At 41.2% G+C, this 19,756-nt stretch overlaps 1 protein-coding gene across 2 annotated transcripts in view; it reads left to right on the top strand.

The window, feature by feature from the left end:
* Window positions 1-18,856, top strand: part of smchd1 (structural maintenance of chromosomes flexible hinge domain containing 1) — a 33,930-nt gene extending 15,074 nt beyond the window's left edge. The window contains exons 24-49 of one of the 2 annotated variants that reach the window (XR_013787040.1): window positions 240-382; window positions 874-1,008; window positions 1,146-1,376; window positions 1,750-1,895; window positions 2,030-2,115; window positions 5,890-6,008; window positions 6,597-6,758; window positions 7,736-7,864; window positions 8,856-8,935; window positions 9,029-9,186; window positions 9,271-9,386; window positions 10,772-10,833; window positions 10,989-11,076; window positions 11,198-11,329; window positions 11,418-11,558; window positions 11,709-11,835; window positions 12,912-13,031; window positions 13,266-13,346; window positions 13,464-13,586; window positions 13,661-13,842; window positions 13,919-14,028; window positions 14,744-14,814; window positions 14,895-15,069; window positions 15,143-15,301; window positions 18,403-18,516; window positions 18,635-18,856. Coding sequence is in view for 1 of the 2 variants with exons in the window: in XM_079462906.1 (XP_079319032.1) it covers window positions 240-382; window positions 874-1,008; window positions 1,146-1,376; window positions 1,750-1,895; window positions 2,030-2,115; window positions 5,890-6,008; window positions 6,597-6,758; window positions 7,736-7,864; window positions 8,856-8,935; window positions 9,029-9,186; window positions 9,271-9,386; window positions 10,772-10,833; window positions 10,989-11,076; window positions 11,198-11,329; window positions 11,418-11,558; window positions 11,709-11,835; window positions 12,912-13,031; window positions 13,261-13,346; window positions 13,464-13,586; window positions 13,661-13,842; window positions 13,919-14,028; window positions 14,744-14,814; window positions 14,895-15,069; window positions 15,143-15,301; window positions 18,403-18,516; window positions 18,635-18,642 (3,203 nt within the window). In the remaining variant the exon portion in view is untranslated. Of the gene's footprint in view, window positions 1-239; window positions 383-873; window positions 1,009-1,145; window positions 1,377-1,749; window positions 1,896-2,029; window positions 2,116-5,889; window positions 6,009-6,596; window positions 6,759-7,735; window positions 7,865-8,855; window positions 8,936-9,028; window positions 9,187-9,270; window positions 9,387-10,771; window positions 10,834-10,988; window positions 11,077-11,197; window positions 11,330-11,417; window positions 11,559-11,708; window positions 11,836-12,911; window positions 13,032-13,260; window positions 13,347-13,463; window positions 13,587-13,660; window positions 13,843-13,918; window positions 14,029-14,743; window positions 14,815-14,894; window positions 15,070-15,142; window positions 15,302-18,402; window positions 18,517-18,634 lie in introns of both variants that reach the window. The other variant, XM_079462906.1, reaches the window with a different exon arrangement.
* The last annotated feature ends 900 nt before the right edge of the window (window positions 18,857-19,756 follow it).

The raw sequence follows: 19,756 nt of genomic DNA, 5'->3' as shown, positions 1-19,756 counted from the left end.
TGCCCGCTAAATCTATTACAAGGCTTCAGTATGTGCCAAATTCCGCTGCCAGAGTTATTTACAGAGTAACATTCGCTTTTAGACAGAATGCATCTTTTGTTCTGACATGTTCATTTTTGCAATTTTACGTGTCTAATACATGAATGGGCAACTCATAACACACCAAATGAGTGTCTTTATACCTAAAGATAGACCACAGACAGAATGTAAAATAATCCTGGTGTTGTCACGTCTTCCAGGCCCTCCGCACACACTCGTTGTGTTTCCTGAAGGTGACGATGTGATTTCTGTCGAGAACGGCAATCCTGCGAACATCCGAGTGGAAGTTCACGATGAGTATCACAACATCACCACTCATCCCAAACTCACGGTCCGCTATCAGGTACTGATGTCACACGACACCAGACACAATTACTAAAAAAGATACCCAAAAATAATCCCCGGTTTATATGTATAAACCATTATGTCTTTGAGTTTTTCTATGGATGGTGGGGGAAGGTCTGCGCGCTCACATGTTTATAATCACATCAGACTGTGAGAGAAGAAGCCCCTTGTTCGCTCACATGTGTATAACCCAATTAAGCTGTGAGACAAGGACCCCTTGTTTCTATGACAATAAAGAATAGTGGCACGTGCGTGAGAAGGCATTTATTTAAAATGGCTCAAAGAGAGAGAAGTCAGTTGTTCTGCAGGCAACTCGGCTTTGTATCTTTTGATAATATGTTATCTATCTTTTGGCAATGGAACCCACAGTTGTGAGAGTGATTCTTCATAGCATTAGAAATAACCACAACAGTATCAGATAAGCAAAGGTAATCTACAATATTATTAATAATAGATGCTGAACATAATCTGATTTTGATTTGTTCGTAGTTGCTGGGAGCTCCGGATCTTCCTGTAGATGTGGTGGACTGCAGTCACACGGGATCTGGATTTCTGCTATCCAAACCTCTTCAGCTGAAGAACGTACACGCTCAACAAACCTACACCGCTAGATTCAACATTCCTGTAAGACTTGGATCAGCTCATTGAATAATCTGTCGTTTTTAAATCTGATCGCGTTTAGATTTGTGTTCATTTAAGCATGAATCTGCTGGTATCGCTGGGATTTGGTGAATTGTCACGTGGTTCGCAATCGTCCACAGAACCATAAAACTGTGGCGTGTGTGGAGCGTAAGCTGCGTGTGTTGCCCAGCTCACGAGTGGCCCGTCTGGAGGTCTACAGAAAGGAGAAGGGCTCTGATATCATGGTGCTGCAGAATTCGGAGGCCATCGATTGGACGGCTGGTGACAGGCTTGGAAGTCTCTACTTTAGACTGTACGACGAGGGCGATAGGCTGGTTTCCTTGCCGCCAAAACTTACCAACAAGATTAAGGTGTGGGACGTATTTGATCCGTTCTGCTTATCATACTGTATGTTTTCTCATTCACGTTCATTTCCTGTTGAAGTACTACTTGAAGCAGACAAGAGGTTTGATACAGGCTCATTTCAGTTACAAAGACATGACATTTATATTTATTTATCTTAAGAAGACATCGTCTCACTTACCCAATCTTACCATTGCTTGAAGTAACGGAATTCAAATGTATATTGTCAGTTATTATGCAGGTATTTTAGGCACTCTTTAAATAAAAAATGAGAAACTACTCAATCCCATAATGCAACGTGTTTGATTTCCAGTGTGCTGTATGAGACAGCAAATCTCATATGCAGATGAAAGCATGTCTGATCAGCGTATGTTTCTGCAGTTGAACTGGACGCCAGAGGTAAACGCCGATGAGCTTTCCGAAGGAAAACTTCCGTGTCTGGTTGTCCCCACTCAAGCACAACAAAGAAATTTCTACAGCGTGTCTTTCCACGACCAGCACATAGTCAGCACCTCCTTCATCATAGTGTAAGCCAGCAACAATCATTTCCAAGGTCCCATTTTTATTATACATCCACACACTTTGCTTCTGTGATCTAGTTCATGTGGGCGGTGAAATGATGTTGTTGAGAGAGAAATAATCTCTTTGTGTATGTGTAAAGGACTCGTCCAGATGAACCAGAAAATCTTTGGGTTACTCTCAGCGAGTCAGCTGTCCAAATGGGTGAAACTCTGGCAGGGAACATTTGTAAGTAACATTTAAACTCGCCGATCCATCGGCATGTACGATTCATTCATTTATAACCTGAGATCAGTGGCATACATTTTTTTCCGGATTCCCAAAAATGAAAATTCTGCCTTCATTTACTCACTCCCAAGGCTTGTCCACAATGGGACGTTTGACGCCTCGCGGCTTAACAGTGGCGTCAAAGCGTCAGTTTCATTTTTTGGGTTTGACACGTCTCATTAAAAACAGGCCGATCAAGGAGATTTGCGCTTTTGTTCACGTGATTGGAGCTGCTGAAGTTACAGTAAGAAAACGGTCTTTCCCAGCACACATTGACGAAGAGGAAGCAAGATTCATTCTTCTTCTGTGTGAGCGAGTGTCAGAAGCATAAAGTTGCGCAGCACTATTTCTGTATTTTATTTTCATGTCAAGGGAGTGAATTAGTACATTCACACGGCTCATCGCCAGTGAAAATCGCTTGGGTATGATCGGCAAAAAAAACGCGAAAAAAACGCTGGCGATAAGCACGAGTGGTTTATCGTCCCGGTGTGTTCAAGTCTTTAAGTCGTTTCAAATCTGCATAAATGTACTTTGTCTGATATACACAAACAAAGATATTTGGACGAATGCTTGTAACCAAACAGATCAAAGACCACCATTGACTACCATAGTAGGAAATGCTTCTTTATAAATGTCTTTGTTCTAGCAACATAGAAGAAGATATTTTGAAGAATGTAGGAAAGCAAAGAGTTCTGGGGCAAAGTCATCTAAGTTTACGAAAATGTTTTAAACGTTTCCGTTCATTGCAATCAAATCAAACATTGACCCAAAAAAGATTGGAAAAAATGCAACTAATGGAAAAATGTAAATGTTTCCACATAAATAGACTGATATGAGTTTAAAGCACTAACATTATAATAATACACAAAAACGAAAATTAACATAAATACAATTATAAAATCAACTGATCACCACCTGGTGGTGAGTTGGATCCGATGGCGAGAGAGGAAGCTGGACAGACTCGGCAGACCCAAACGTACTGTAAGGGTCTGCTGGGAACGCCTGGCCGAGTCTCCTGTCAGAGAGATCTTTAACTCCCACCTCCGGCAGAGCTTCAACCGGATCCCGAGGGAGGCTGGGGACATTGAGTCCGAGTGGACCATGTTCTCCACCTCCATTGTCGAAGTGGCCGCTCGGAGCTGTGGCCGTAAGGTCTCCGGTGCCTGTCGAGGCAGGAATCGCCGAACCCGGTGGTGGACACCGGAAGTAAGGGAAACCGTCAAGCTGAAGAAGGAGTCCTATCGGGCCTGGTTGGCTGGTGGGACTCTTGAGGCAGCTGACAGGTACCGGCAGGCCAAGCGGACTGCTGCCCGGGTGGTTGTGGAGGCAAAAACTCAGGCCTGGGAGGAGTTTGGTGAGGCCATGGAGAAGGACTATCGACTGGCCTCCAAGAGATTCTGGCAAACTGTCCGGCGCCTCAGGAGAGGGAAACAGTGCCCTACCAACGCTGTTTACAGTGGAGGTGGGAGGCTGTTGACCTCAACTGGGGATGTTGTCGGACGGTGGAAGGAGTACTTCGAGGATCTCCTCAATCCCACCGTCACGTCTTCCATTGAGGAAGCAGAGGCTGAGTGCTCAGAGGTGGACTCGTCCATCACCCAAGTCGAAGTCACTGAGGTAGTCAAGAAACTCCTCGGTGGCAAGGCTCCGGGGGTGGATGAGATTCACCCTGAGTACCTCAAGTCTCTGCATGTTGTGGGGCTGTCTTGGCTGACACGCCTCTGCAGCATCGCGTGGCGGTCGGGGACAGTGCCTCTGGGATGGTAGACCGGGGTGGTGGTCCCTCTTTTTAAGAAGGGGGACCGGAGGGTGTGTTCCAACTATAGGGGGATCACACTTCTCAGCCTTCCAGGGTACTGGAAAGGAGAATACGGCCGATAGTAGAACCTCAGATTCAGGAGGAACAGTGTGGTTTTCGTCCGGGCCGTGGAACGCTGGACCAGCTCTATACCCTCTACAGAGTGCTGGAGGGTTCATGGGAGTTTGCCCAACCAATCCACATGTGTTTTGTGGATTTGGAGAAGGCATTCGACTGTGTCCCTCGCAGCATCCTGTGGAGGGTGCTTCGGGAGTAAGGGGTCTTTGGTCCTTTGCTAAGGGCTGTCAGGTCCCTGTACGACCGAAGCAGGAGCTTGGTTCGCATTGCCAGCAGTAAGTCAGGCTTGTTCCCAGTGCAAAAGGCTGCCGTTTGTCACCGGTTCTGTTCGTAATTTTTATGGACAGAATTTCTAGGGTGTCAGGTTTGGGGACCACACGATCTCGTCTCTGCTATTTGCAGATGATGTTGTCGTGTTGGCCCCTTCAAACCAGGACCTTCAGCATGCACTGGGACAGTTTACAGCCGAGTGTGAAGCGGCTGGAATGAAAATCAGTACCTCCAAATCCGAGGCCATGGTCCTCAGTCGGAAAAGGGTGGCTTGCCCACTTCAGGTTGGTGGAGAGTTCCTGCCTGAAGTGGAGGAGTTTAAGTATCTTGGGTTCTTGTTCACGAGTGAGGGAAGGATGGAGATTGACAGACGGATAGGTGCAGCTTCTGCAGTAATGCGATCGATGTACCGGTCTGTCGTGGTGAAGAAAGAGCTGAGCCGCAAGGCGAAGCTCTCAATTTACCGGTCAATCTACGTTCCTACTCTCACCTAAGGCCGTCAGCTTTGGGTCATGACCGAAAGGACAAGATCTCGGATACAGGCGGATGAAATGAGCTTCCTCCGCAGGGTGGCTGGGCGATCCCTTAGAGATAGGGTGAGAAGCTCTGTCACCCGGGAGGAGCTCGGAGTAGAGCCGCTGCTCCTCCACATCGAGAGGGGTCAGTTGAGGTGGCTTGGGCATCTGTTCCGGATGCCTACCGGACGCCTTCCCCGGAAGGTATTCCAGGCCCGTCCGACCGGGAGGAGACCCCGGGGAAGACCTAGGACACGCTGGTGGGACTATGTCTCCCGGCTGGCCTGGGAACGCCTCGGTGTCCCCCCGGAAGAGCTAGAGGAAGTGTCTAGGGTGAGGGATGTCTGGGCATCTCTGCTTAGACTGCTGCCCCCACGACTCGGCCCGGATAAGCGGAAGAAAATGGATGGATGGATTATAAAATGGCAAAACCAGAATTGCTAAAACTTTTACTAAAATTAACATAAAAGCTTATTTAAAATAATATCAAATCTGCATAAAACTAAAATCAAAACTATAACTATGTTCTGGGGCACTTTTGACTACCATTGTCATTTCCTCCAATGGGGTCCAAGAACTGTTTGGTTGATTCTTCCAAATATCTTTCTTTCTGTTCAACTAAATAAAGAAATCAGACAGATTTTTGGGAAAACTCTCCCTTTAAATGTTTAAGTTAAACCTGTCACTTTTTCGGCATGTGTTGGTGAGGAGAAATGAACGTCCAGACCATCGATTTGCTCACATGATGGCGCAATTGTTTAACTCAGTGCAGGTTGCATTAGAAAGCAACAAGTTGTCGGGTACATGATTTCATTTGGGTTTTTATTTTCATTATTACACAAAAATTGACATGCTCGATTGTCATTTCTTTCTCTTGTCTCTGTATTAAATATTTTAATTTATTTTAAAGAGTAAAAACAAACTCAAACATCTCAGAAGTGTTACCAGATGTGTACTGTAGGATTTCGTGAATGTCAGACCAAAATCTACCGAGCTTGCGATCTGTTTTCTCAGGTTTTGTTTAAGACCACTTCTGTAACGTGTCAATCTGTCAAACCTGTGTTTGTCTCTCAGATGTGGAGGTGATCGATCAGTTTGGGAATAAAACGGACATTCTGAGTGCTGAAAGCGTGAAGGGTTTGACTGTGTCTGCAGATGATCTGGATAAAGAAGCTCTGCTCATAGACTGGCAGGTAAATTGAACAAAACACAGACAGCTGTCTGAAGCGGATTATACTATAGCAACAATATATTTCACCTTCTAATGCAAACTTGTGATTCGTACGTGTGACGGCAGTATTGAAGTTGAAGCGTCAGGGTGGATGCTTCGACTAAAATCTTACATCACCGTATGAGTCACCGTAACATTATATAGCATGACACACTTATTTTTACTTGAAATCTCAACTTAAATAAAGTTTTAATGTAGCACGGTCAAGACATTTTCTTACAGATTCATGCACTTTACATCATCGGTGTTACCGAGTCACAAGATGTTTGTCAGCTTATGTTTTTTTAAACCTATGCTTGATTTGTTATTATTGTTAATGGAAAACACAACACTGACAAATTCACTGTAAAAATCTCTCCCCTTTACTTTCAAACGAATGCTTTGTTTGGGAGTCCTTATTATTTTGAACAAAAACACAACAACAATAAAACAAAGACTTATTACTTATTATATTATTTGTTAACTCTTATTAACAAAACTTCTCTTACACGTTTGCTTTCATCCAAGCTGTTTTCTGAGGCTGAATGTGTCTTTATACGCTTTTTTATAGGCCAGTACTGCACAGTTATCGGTACGCGGTGTTCGGTTTGCGTCAGGACCTCCCGGACCGAGAGAGTTGAGTTTTAAATATCTGAACATGGAGAAATTTGTGCGGATAAAAGTCACCGCTGGACCTCCAACCAGACTCATTCTGCTGGAAGAACCGGAGATGGTACGTCACATACACACGCTAACAGCGCTTCATGGGGTGAAACGTTTCAGCCAACAAGATTTTACAAGTAGAATGTGTTCCTTGAATAACATCTTTTAGAGATGCACCGATTGCATTTGTCTTGGCCGATTTCAGATTTTTTGTAAGCGTGACCTGCCAATTCGGATTTTGTTTTATAATTGAAAGCACATACGAACAAAAATCTACTTTTCTTTAATGAAAACATTTTTTAATTACAGGATCTTTTCACCTTAACAAAATAAAGTGCTCTGTGACTTGGTAGAAATAACAGTTGAACATACAACTGAAAACAAATTCCTGTATATAACAAACACAGTCATTAAATGGACCTTCTTCTGAATATAACAGATATGTACAATAACGTAATAATAGGTGCGGTGGGTAATATCTGAATAACAAGACACGACATGAAACAACTCGGGTAATACGACATCAGGAAAGTCCCGCCGACTCTGTATAATTTGTTCTGGGCTTAGATAATGCATCAAATTTCTGAAGCCTCTGTCCTCAACAATGGAGAACGTCTGGTCATCGAGGGCCATGAATTCCATAATTTGTCTCGTAATTGCTTTAGTCTTTTCCCTACTCGTACCAATGAAAGATAGGAGAGGCTGCTAAATGGGTTGGCATAGAGCTCCGGCTCGGTTTCCCTTGCTCAAACTGGGCATATTCAGCTGTGTGATGCGATATTAAGTGTCTTATTTGGTTTGTTGTACCAAACGTTTTTGCGGTGGTTCCACCACGGGGTATTTTGGCCAGATATTAAAAATTGCGAGCTTTGTGTCGTCTACACTAACATCGAAGAACTTCCACACCAGCGACATCAGCTTGGAATCGGAAAGATGCGAGACAGACCGGCCGGAATCAATCGGTGCATCTCTAATCTCTATCAGATGTAGGTTGATTTAGGATCGACACTAAATGTTGTAGTTGGATTTAAACCCATTTGTTTCCAGCCTGTGCAGGTGTTGAATGGCCAGGGTTTGGAGACGCCCATCACTCTTCAGCTCTGTGATGAATGGGGAAATCCTTCACCAGATCAGAGGATCAACATCGCGATGAAGAATCGCTCCCCACAGCTGAAGGTACTGTGACGTCTGTTTCTTTCTTTCTTTTTCAGTAGAGCCCTTAAAAGCACAGCCAATCAGAGCATGTCTGCCAAACAGACATTTCCGTGAACATTTTTCAAAGCAGATGCATTTGAATCGAGTTATTCATCGACAAGCATAGAAAGAGAAACTGACAGCTGGTTACGAAAACTGAACAAGGAAGAAAAGATTTGGTGTGCGACACCGTCGAATACTGTCCGGCAAGGTCATGGGTTTCGATCCCAGGGGATTGCACATAGCCAGAAATGAATGTATAATACATTGCGATGTAACTCGCTTTGGATAAAAGCGTCGGCCCAATGCATAAATGTAAATACTGATGTCTGACAGAGATTCACTGACCCAGCTTTTAGCCCGTGACTGTATACACCAGACTGGACGGCAGTCGTGTTGCGTTCTGTCGCATCCAACATGTAGAAGCTGTGTATCTATACAGAACGTTTCAAATCACGCTTAACCCCTTAGAACCTGAAGCAGAAATAGTCCGTTTTTGGAAAAAAGTTTTTTTGACTGTCCAATTTATAACACAATGTGCCATCATGATGTGCATGGTATCTTTAATTCAGAATACAAATGTCTTTAAATAAATCTAGGTTATTGACCATTACTGTGTGTTTTTTGTACACAGTATTGAAATAGACAAAACTAAAAAAGAATTCTATATAATATTTTAATTCATTAAATAATTTTATGAAATGTATTGCATGCGCTAAAGCATTAACGTGGACAGCGCAAAAATATAACTTAATGAGAAAATGAAGTTATGCCTTAAAAATAAAGTTTAAAGTGCTAAAATTATAATAAGGAACACAAACTCTAATTAAAACTAATCTTATATAGCAACATAACAAATAAACAAAATAATTATAAAATGACAAAAAAATATACACAAATGTATAAAACAATTCAGTTATACTGCGTTGATATTTGTGTTTATTATGTGAATTTGTGTGCTTGTCTGTTGTAGGTGAAATCATCTGTGTCGTCTCAGCCTGTAGATGTTGAAGGAAAAGCAAGTTTCATTTTAGAAAAAATAAATGGTCCAAAGTGAGTATAAGCAATACCAAAAGATGCGTACGCTACGAGAAAGTATAAAGAAAAGAAAGTATATTCAGCCGAAAACACTATTTTGTGTTATAGAGGAGAACATCAGCTGGAATTTCGAGGATCTTTTAGCAGGAACAGTATTTCAGGACCTGTAGTGACACTGAATGTTATTCCTGATCCCAACGTACCCTTCACACTGAAAATCAAATATGACAAGAACGCCATGTTATGTGCCGGACACATCTTTCCAGGTCTGTGTGAACGCAGTGGAACGTTCAAGTCATTTGTTTAGTGAAGAATGTCACACTCGTTCTTGTTTTGTGGTGTTTCTGAAGAGTTCACAGTGGGCGTGTTGTCTGAAGAGGGCGGTCCGGTGAAGAATATCTGCCCAGCCAGTTTGTCGATGCTCTTGTGGCAGGGTTCGGCGGCAGGGTCTCGACCATCCTCTGACGTAAGTGACTGCTGTGTCAACGCATTTGTTATGTTTTTAACTGGGATGATTAATGCGTTTGTTTTTGGATGGTGTAGAAAAACATAAAAGACGATATATTGAGTGTAAAACCTAAATCAAGGCATAAAAAGTGCATTTGCTGTATAACGCAGAATGACACCGAATCTGTTACCCAGAAAGTAGTGCCGAACAGCTAACAAAATGTTAATGGGGTATATGCATAGGGGGCGATGACGTACTACTGCTAAAATCCCAGCCAGCTACGCCACTTCTGCTCTCATTGCGCTCATTTTTCATTTTAGGAAGAAAACGTTTAAATGTCAGCGAACCGACAACATTGCTTAATGCGTTTTTGATCATGTCTCGAGTAAGTGCAAAAGTTTATTGCCTTTTTTTTTAAGCGACCTAGTGTGTGCATTTACTCTATTGTGCTATAAATAATATTAGAAATATTCCGATGCGGTTTACATACATATTTGATGTCTGTGAGTGAAAGAGGGAAGGGTCATGCAGCATCTGTGTATCACTACACAAGGGCGCAAAAATAATGTACTGCATTTATTCATTTATTCGTTTAAAAAAGTACAATGGCATTTGCTTATACTAAACACAGACCTTACAAAACTAATAATCACAGCACACATAAAGCCTATAGTCTTTGGCTAAACTAAGTGATTTATTACTTTTAAAATGACAATCGGGTCGTTGTGTTCAACTGTTGTAATCGGTAGGCTGGTGGACACTGTGTATCACCGGTGAGACAGACTATCGCAACAAGCCTACCACTAAGTATATTATTTATTTTAGTAAGTTAAACTTATCGTGACGTGTATCAGCTTCTGAAATTTGAAAAAAAATGTAGGCGGGGCTTTATTTTGCCTTTCCTTTTTAATTAATTTAGTTTTTTTGCAAGCTGGGCCTGGAGGGGATTTTATTTGAATAGCTTTCCTGTGGATCAGTGGTAAGAGCATGGCGTTAGCAACGCCAAGGTCATGGGTTCGATCACAGGGGATTGCACATGTATAGAAACAAATGTATTGGACAATGCAATGTAAGTCGCTTTGGATAAAAGCAGCCGCCAAATGCATAAATGTTAATATAGAATTTCATGGTGACTTTAAATAAAGAAATGAGTACTTATTATAAATACTACTGAAATTTAAGTAGACCTAAAAAGTAAATAAAAAACCAGCAAATGTACTGGTAAGATACTGGTTTATTAACTTAGTTGTATTCTAAACAGGTGCCCCCGAGTTGAACATTTTGCCTTAAAGGGGCCATTATATGACAAACAGACCTGACTCTTAAAACATGTCTGGATGGGGAATAGTCTTTCAAACCAATATTTTGTTATGCGAGTAATACTGGTGTGTTTCACATTAAAGGCCTCCACTTTAAAGTGCAGTAAACGTCAGGAATCAGAAACAGACGGCTACTTCTGCTTCAGGTAATACATGCAACGCATTTGCAATTTGTACACGTCATTATAGTCGAGGAGTAAGAAACTAACATGAATGAAATATTCAAAACATTATTTCTCAAAACTTGACACTTCAATGTTATTAATAATTGACCCGTGTGGTGTTTTGAATACTGTCTCAGGGATAAACAGATTCCAGAGCTAGCAGGGAAATATGTTATCCAGTTTGTTTTGGCTTTGGACAAAACCAAGTATCTGTGGAGCAAACAGGTAGAAACACACACACAAATGTGTCATCATTATTTTATTAGCTTGTAAAGAAATTAAACTCTTCTGTAGTTGAATTGAAGTATATTTATCATCCTTCGACTCATTTCTTGTTTTGTTGTAGATTGCAATTCATGTAGTTCCCAATAAACCAGCGAAATTAGCCCCGGAGGTCCCGCCCTCAACGCCCGTAGTGTCCAACGGGAATACTCGGGTCAATCGAACGCTGCTTGACAGCCTGTGTCTAAAGATCATGGTGAGATATAAGCATGTGAAGAAGGGTTTTCCAAACTTTGTCCTCCGTCTCAAATATTTATGATGTTCATGATTGTGTGTGTGTACAGGATAATTACAACAACACTGCAGATGAAGGGTTGGAAGGACAGGTGTTTGTCACGGTTACAGGAGACGTGGAAGTTCCTCGTTTCGAGAATGGAGATGAAAGTGTGACATACAGCCTCAATAACGGAGAGGCTCACATCACTGTAAGTGTGTTATGAAAATCACCTGTAATTCATGAGGATGTTTAAATATTCACATCGTTGTAAAATGACTTAAAATGGCACCCGTGATCTAAAAGCGACAGAGTGATTTACTAGTGATCGTGGGTGAATGTGTTTGTTTGTGTCCTGCAGGATTTGGCCATCTTGGAGAACAGTCCAGGTGTGGATGGAGCTGAATATGTTCTCCACTTCAAGCCGGAGCTAAAGATGTCCAGTGCGACCATCACTTCATATAGTCTTGCATTCCGATTCTGCAACGGTCAGTCAGTTGTTAATAAATATAGGAAAACATTTTAAGACTATGTATATAATATTGCAAATGCGTGTCAATTTGATAAATTTGTATTCGTTTAAAATCTTCAAGGCCTGCACCACGTTAACATGTTTAGATCTTTAGTGTCTATTGACTGTTTCAAAACGGCAATAGAAGCAAACGTTACTGCTCATGCGCGCGTTTGTGGACTGCCCTTAACTTCCGGTACACATTCACAAACAATAGATTGCCTGTAGATTATTTCAAGTAAAAGAAACCGAGAAGAACCGTTATGGTGTTTTACGCGGTAAATCACGCTATTGGCGTGTAGTTGGACGCTTGAACATTTTGAGTTTACTTGCATCATTCGCACGTGAAATTCGCTTCATTCTGAGGCGCAGTCCTACATTGTTGTTTCCGATTTCTGCCTCTGCTTGCTATGTCATAATCACGGCCCTTCTAGAGAAAGCTCCAGATTGGTTAACGCGGCATGCATTTTCGCCAAAGTTCAGATTTTTCCGCCTCATTCACGCGAATTGCACCAAAAGTGGGTCATCGCGTATTTGCATTGACTTAACATGTAAATCACTCGCGCTTAACGCTTCATTCAAGTTTGGTGTGAACACACAGTTAGATGGCTAAACTTGTCTCTCCGATATTTTGAACTTAGACTGCGGTACCACGCTCAACCGCTAGATGTCAGTGTACCATACGACATCAAAACTACAGGACCCATTCTACAAATTGTTTATTTAATTAAATGAACATAAAACAACATTCAATAAATCCTTTACTTAATACGATTATTATACAGTAACATAATAATATAAATTAATGTTAACAAATTAAATGTAAAAAGTTATATTATTAGACACTAGCCAAACACAGACCGGAAGTTAAATGCAGTCCAGGTGCGCACGTCCAATAAAACGTTCTATATTTATTGTCCCTCACTCTGAATAATTTAAAGTAAAACGGTAATATTTCTGTCTACGATGATACGGATTCATCTTCTTTCATATTCTCAGAAAATGTTACAGGAGAGTCAGCCATAAATGTTTTGTTTCACCTCTGTTTTTCAGATGCAGAACGTCAGAAAATCATGTCGACTCTGAGTAAGAAGAAAGATGTTCTTTCTCAAGCCATTCTGATGTACAGAGACATCTTCGACACCAATGAGCAGCTCACGTCAGAACTGAAATGTAAGCATTGCATATATTTAGTTTCATCAACAGATGTGCATGTGTGATTTTTTTGTTGTGTGTGTATTTGCATGCAGTATTACAAGCTGTGCGTGTTTCTGAGAGGTTTGCAATGAAAACGATTGAAGGTTGATTAGTGAGAAATAAAGATCATCTTGGATGAAAACCATCTCGTCTCTTCAGACGTCTACGCTCACACATGTTTCAAAGAGTCGTCTTTTCTCTTCAGGTCAGGTGGGAGATGCAACTAACAAACTATGCGAGCTGAAAGCTGAGATGCTAAAAAACGGATTAAACGTGTCAGAATTAACCGCTGTAAGTCTGAGTATTTTTTGATTCATGAATAAAATGTATAACAGTTTTATTCTTGTTGTACAGGCGTGTATTACTGTAGATTTCTGACGACACAGATGTGTGTCTCTTGTGTACCAGGTCGCAGCAATAGATAATGAAATAAATGTGAAAAAAACGATTTTGACCAAGATGGAGAATCAACATCGCCGGAGATGCACCATTCCCGATCCTTTTAAAGGCAGCCCAGATGTTCTAGGAAAGGTTTGTGTTTATTTTCTGTATGAAAATCTCAGCCGTGCCGCAAGTTTCTAATCTGTTCGTGTGTTGTCGTGTAGATAGCACACCTGGCACAGGTTGAGGATGATGATGCAGCGAAGGTCCTGTCCTGGCATGTGCTGGGTGACATGGACTGCGTGGTCACCGAAACTACAGCCGCGGCCAAGAGGATCTACGATGACACACACGGACGACAGCAGGTGATTCCCCTCGAGACGGTCTTCTGGAGACCCAACAACAGGTACTCATTTTAAAAATAGACTCGCAGAATGAAAGCGCCATGTTGTGTATCTTGATGCGTGTATGTGTTATTGTAGACCCCTGCCGCACATTAAGAATGGCTCGCCTCTCTTCAGTCCTCTTGGGAATCCTGTGTTTGTCAAAGATCTGCTCATTTTTCCTCAGCACGTCGAGAGCTGCAATAAAGGCGAGTCCTCACACTTCATTTTTTAACCGCAACTGTAAACGACACAAAGAATCTGGAGACAAAATAAACGTGCCAGTGGTGCGTGAAGTGAGAACATCTACCCTCCATAAGTATTATTTAATTACCGCTAACGATTTGTTTCTGTTAATGTTTTAAACATCGCAGCGAATTCATGATGCTCAGTAAGTGTTTATACACTATTGCTACACTGTGATTGCGTCGCACACCCTAACACAAACTTTCCGTCCTCGCCATTGACCCGTTTTCACATTTACTGCCTGCCGAGTGTTAATGTTGGATTCTGGTTATTCAGCTGAAATACAAACACATGACATTAAGCAATAAGAAACAGATGTTTCAGAAATCGATCGGTTATCGACACATTGAAGATGAAACTATGACACATGAGTGTTTAAATGTGATGAGTTGTTGTCGTTTTACATCCCTTATAGTTGTTACATTTGAGTTTTTATTTCTTTATTTAAAATGTTTCCAGATGAATCTACCAGCGTATTGCATCATGGGATGATGTCATGGAAATTCCTTTTAAGTGAAAATCTGTCTTATTTGCAATGCTTCAGAGCGGCTCCTTATCCTGCAGTACTTCAATGAACTAATAACTAATGTCGTGTGTGTGTTTTGGATCGGATTATCGTTGTGAATGAAGCGTGTTGGCATGCATTGTGGTGAACTGACGTCTTCTGTCTCTTCGCAGTGTTCACGAGCCTTCTGGGAGACACCATCCTGGTGGATGATTTAGATTCTGCTAATCATTACCGCAGGGGGGTAAGAGAGCGCGTTTTTGTGTGTTCGTGAATGTTCACGTGCTGCGTACACATGTTCGTGATTTTGGGAACGTTTGGCAGGTGGTCCAGAATAAGATTCATTGTCCGACGATCCTGACGCGTCAGGGGGAGAGGATACGCAGCAACGGCAAGTTTGGAGGTCTGCAGAACAAAGCTCCTTCCATCGAGAAGCTCAGAGGACAAGTGTTTGGAGCTCCATTACCCAAAGACTACAACAGCATCTGCACTCAGATAGGTAACACACTCCTCGAAGACTTTACCGCAGGAGACCTCTCGAGGTCACTAACCGTGCCCGTGTTTGTGTGCAGAGCTGTTGCAGCAGTATTTGGGTGCGATTCAGAAGGCTGCTAAGGTCCAATCCGAGTATAACAGTCATCTACAGTACCTGCAGAGTCCCGAGATGAAGAAGAAACAGCGAGAGCTCCAGCAGCAGGAGGACGAGTTGGGAGACATCGAGAAAACCATCGGTCTGTTTCTCTCATGTGTTGATGAAGCCATTTTGACAAGTTACCGTACTTTTATATATCGTAGAATAAAGCTTAAAGGCAGAACGCATGATTCTGTTAAGAAAAATGTTTTGTCATGCTGGTTGGAAATCTCCTCACATTCTGATAGCAATCAAATCATTTTTTGTATTTATGTCATCTGTGAAAGGCGTAGGACCAAAAAAGGTTCGACCAATAAGAACATTCTGGCCAAACGTTTTGAGGATAGCCATTGGTTGAGACCGGTCCTGTTTACATATTCATCCAACGTAATTTGCATCCCACTGCGCACCGAGTTCACGCAGACATATGTCATCAGTGCGCTCACGTCCGCTGTTTCAATAAAGAAAGAATGGCGGAGAGGCAGCAAAAACCTGACTTGTTGGAGGAACCCCAACTTGTAAATATAAAAAACAAAAGACAACTCGAATTAACATCGGTGCAACTTTTATGCGATTGAGACAGCTCCGGGAGGAAAAGGGTATGAACTGCGATACCACGGCTGCTCTGTTTCTTTTGGACAGTTATGTACATGCTTCGATAAGAATGTATTGGTGTTTTGGGGGAGGCGTGGCTTTGGAAGCGATTCGCATGGGGGGGTGGGATTATGATTTTAGTGCTAGCAGGCTAAAGTTAGCAATTTAAGACATCATGCATTCCACCTTTAATGTAGCCTGTCATTTATTCATAAGAACACATACAGTGGGGCAGGTTTATTAAACAGTATCAAATATTTCAACAAAAGCCCAGATAGGAGTTAACATTTCTGCGGGTGATTTGGACAAGGTGCACATTAGAAAGCACAGACGCAATACCTCATTCCCATAGTGACCAACGCAATCTACCAATAGCAGCGCAAAATAGCACAGTGTTTAAGGCATGCTTTTTAAACCGCAAATACTAGTACAATGACAAGTGCAAACTTTAATAAATCAAGTTCTGTGATTGGATTAAATACTAATAATATACATTTTTAATATTAAGTGTGCGTCTGAACAGGAAACTGCTATAAATGCAATAAGGTCAGTTGCAAAAACATCTACTGTATGTCCACGCCGTTTCAGCGCTAATTTTCACTGCGTGTCTTTAATAAACACACGTTGGTTTTTTTACGGCAGAAGAGGCGTTAGTAAATCTGGCCCTTACCTGTATCATTCAGTCTCTTTGTTAAATTTTACGTTTTATTACGTTATGAAAAATTAATGTTATGCGACACGTTTTTTTAAATTGTAAAACTAAACATGTTATATTTTTTATATGATATCAATGTCATCGTTTTGTTTTTAGAGCCTTCAAAAACAATTTCTCAAGTTTGTAAACCGGAAGTTGCTATCGTTTTTACTTCCTTATTTTGACGGATTTCTGAGTAAAATAGTGGCCGTGGAATTCGTATTTAGTCTTTATTTAGTATTAAAGTCTTATTTTTGCGATTTGATTAGATGTATAAAAGAGCCGTTGCATTTTGAAATGGAAACTGGCAAACCCAAACCGTCTTAACATATGTCATTTAAGATGGATAGTCATTACAGGACTGAAGTGGACTTTCAGATTTTAACTCAAGATTACGAGGGCACACAAATTTTAAAAAGAGGATGACACACATTGGTAAACCATTTACAATAAAAAGATGAGCTGCCTCAGTTGTGTTATACTGTATAGTAAAGACAATTAAAGGAGCAATGTGGGATTTTTTAGGAGGATCTAGTGACAAAATATAATATTAAAAACGATTTCTTCAGAGGTGTATAAACACCTTACGTAATAACATTACATTACATTTAGTCATTTAGCAGACGCATTTATCCCAAGCAACTTGCAAAGAATTCAGGGAGCAATAAGCGATATAATTATACATTATGTTTGTATTACCTTAGAATAAGCTATTTCTATAGACATAAAGCCTACATATATTGAATGATTTTTAGACGATCTTTCTCTCCAACGCGTCTCTGCTGGAAAGTCTTTATAATATTAGCGCAGACCCTAGCTCCTCCCTGACTTTAATCCTTCCTTTTTATACTTACAATAAAAGGTCTGTGGATTTTATGTAATAAATACTTTCTCTTTACTTTTTAAGAAACGCCATCTCAGCCGACTACATCTTTTTGTAATGTGGTGCCCACCGTCGTGTTTGTACTGGGGGTCAGCTGTGGCCTAATGGTTAGAGCGTTGGTCTTGTGATCAGAAGGTTGCAGGTTCTAATCTCAGTGTCAGCAGGTCATGACTGAAGTGCCCTTGAGCAAGGCACCTTACCCCTGATTGCTCTGCAGTAATGTGACACTGTATAAAACTACTTGTAAGTCGCTTTGGATAAAAGCGTCTGCCAAATGAATAAATGTAAATGTAAATGTACTGAGAGATCGGTTGCAATTCTCAAACTCACCGCTAGTGGCCGCTATAAATCCCACTCTAGACATTCGAGGTCAAACCTGTCACTACTCTTGAATGTTCAGCCCAATTATCTCTATACCCTAGTCTGTCCAAATACTCGGTTCTGATTGGCTGGAAGGTGTGCATTTAAACCGTTTAATGCACAGGTAGTTCCAGTCCGTTTGATCAATGTTTGAAATTAAACAAACGGAAGTCATTTCACCCGTTTGATAAAAAATGACACACTAAGCATCAATAACAGCTTTAACTTGGCAAATGACTGGTATTAGGGGGATAATCCACGGCTAGCCAGGGTGAAGATTTTTTAAACCTACGGTGTAGTCGTGGATACAGTGATACCGGAGATTTGGCGTATGACATTGGAATGCCCACCGCTATCTCCTTTGTCATCTCCTTTGCTTCTGATTGGCCAACAATGCTTTATGGTTACGCTTATTTCGCCACCTGTTGGTTTGGCATGCGTTTGACAGCGCTTCTTTTTCTTATGGAAGAAGGAATAACTTTGTTTATAAAAATACCCGTGTATGTGTGGACTAGGCCTGAGCTACCTGAATAAAAGCACACCTGGTTTAATAGATCAGACATTAGGGGAGTTCTATCGCCCCCTGGATACTTGAGGTTTATTACACCAGAGTGATGCCGAGCACATATTATGCTGACAAAGAACATGTTGTGTGTGTTTGTGTTTGCAGCCAGCACACTTGAACGCACGTCTGGTCCTGCGACTGTGAAACGCAGTCTAGCGCCGGAAACACCAGAGCCCCCCATCCCTCCAAAAAGATCCCGTCGCAGAACACAAAAACTGGGTATATTTATTAACTATATAACATTTGCACATATATAACAGCATCGTTTTGATGTGTATTTGTTGCTTTTGTGTTTCGATAAAGTTATTTGTCACTGTTTTGTTATTTTGTTTTGCAGATTCCTAAAACAACTGCTGCAAAACTTGTCTTACAAGGAATTTTCGGAGCATCATAAACAGACTTTTCAATTTTTTTGCCTGCTCCTTTTTTTATTTCACTCTTAGGTTTACAGAAGATTTGTTTTATTTTAAATAAGAGGACTGTGTCCATATATTTTGTATCTATTTTTTCAAGAGAGGAAAATGTTTTATACTGTAAAATAAAATCTGACTTGACCTCCTTCGGCTCGTCTTCAACTAATCACAAGTTCATTGAGTGCACAAACCTGTTTATTAAAGTGAAATAAAACATGGCCTGGAGCCACAACAATCCCACCAGTAATTGTTTTATGGTGGTGGGCTGTGTGATGTCATAGAGGGGCGAGGGCAGCCATCCATTACCACCCATTAAGGAAAATTACTGTCCTTTATGTTTTACTTTGTTCTTCATTTTCTGCAGCTGTAGCTCATAATAAATCAACTCCGTAGTTAAATTCTCTGGGTTTAGAGAGCAAACATCAATAAATAATACATTTGTTAGATAAATTACTTTGATAGAATTTTAGGGCAAAACTCTCTTGAGCGCCTAAACAAACTATACATGTTAACGTATATATTGATGGGATTTATGAAGTACAATTAGGTAGCCTAAAAATAACAATGACATTAACTTATTATTTAGATCAAGGTAATGAAAAAGAAACAGCATTTTAAATTGAGTTAAATATCAGCTGTTGCGCGGGTACCTGCCCGAGGCACAGCGGTTGCGCGCATTCCTGTCGTGCCCGGAGCGCAATGGGATGAGAATTTCCCACATCAAACGGAAGAAAAACTGCAGCTTTACTTTAGTAGCGCTATAACTCTCCTGGACATCCGAAAAACGAAGATTTTAATGAAGGCCAGAACCTCGCCGTAATGGAGAGCTGCGCGCGGCACGACATCTAGACGCACAGTAATGGATCCATGTCAAAAATGCCTTATTCCAATAGGATTTAATGGTGTTCTATTGAACCCCATCCCACCAATATAACCCAAAAGATTACCAGTAGAGACCATTATTGTTTCCATTCAAACTAATACAATACCCACTGTAACCAGTAAATCTGTTTTCTGGATTTCTGTGATGGGTTTATTGTATTTTT

This window comes from Barbatula barbatula (genome assembly GCF_947034865.1).
Source record: "Barbatula barbatula genome assembly, chromosome: 1".
Taxonomy (NCBI): domain Eukaryota; kingdom Metazoa; phylum Chordata; class Actinopteri; order Cypriniformes; family Nemacheilidae; genus Barbatula; species Barbatula barbatula.
This window is presented reverse-complemented; position numbering and strand designations above follow the sequence as displayed.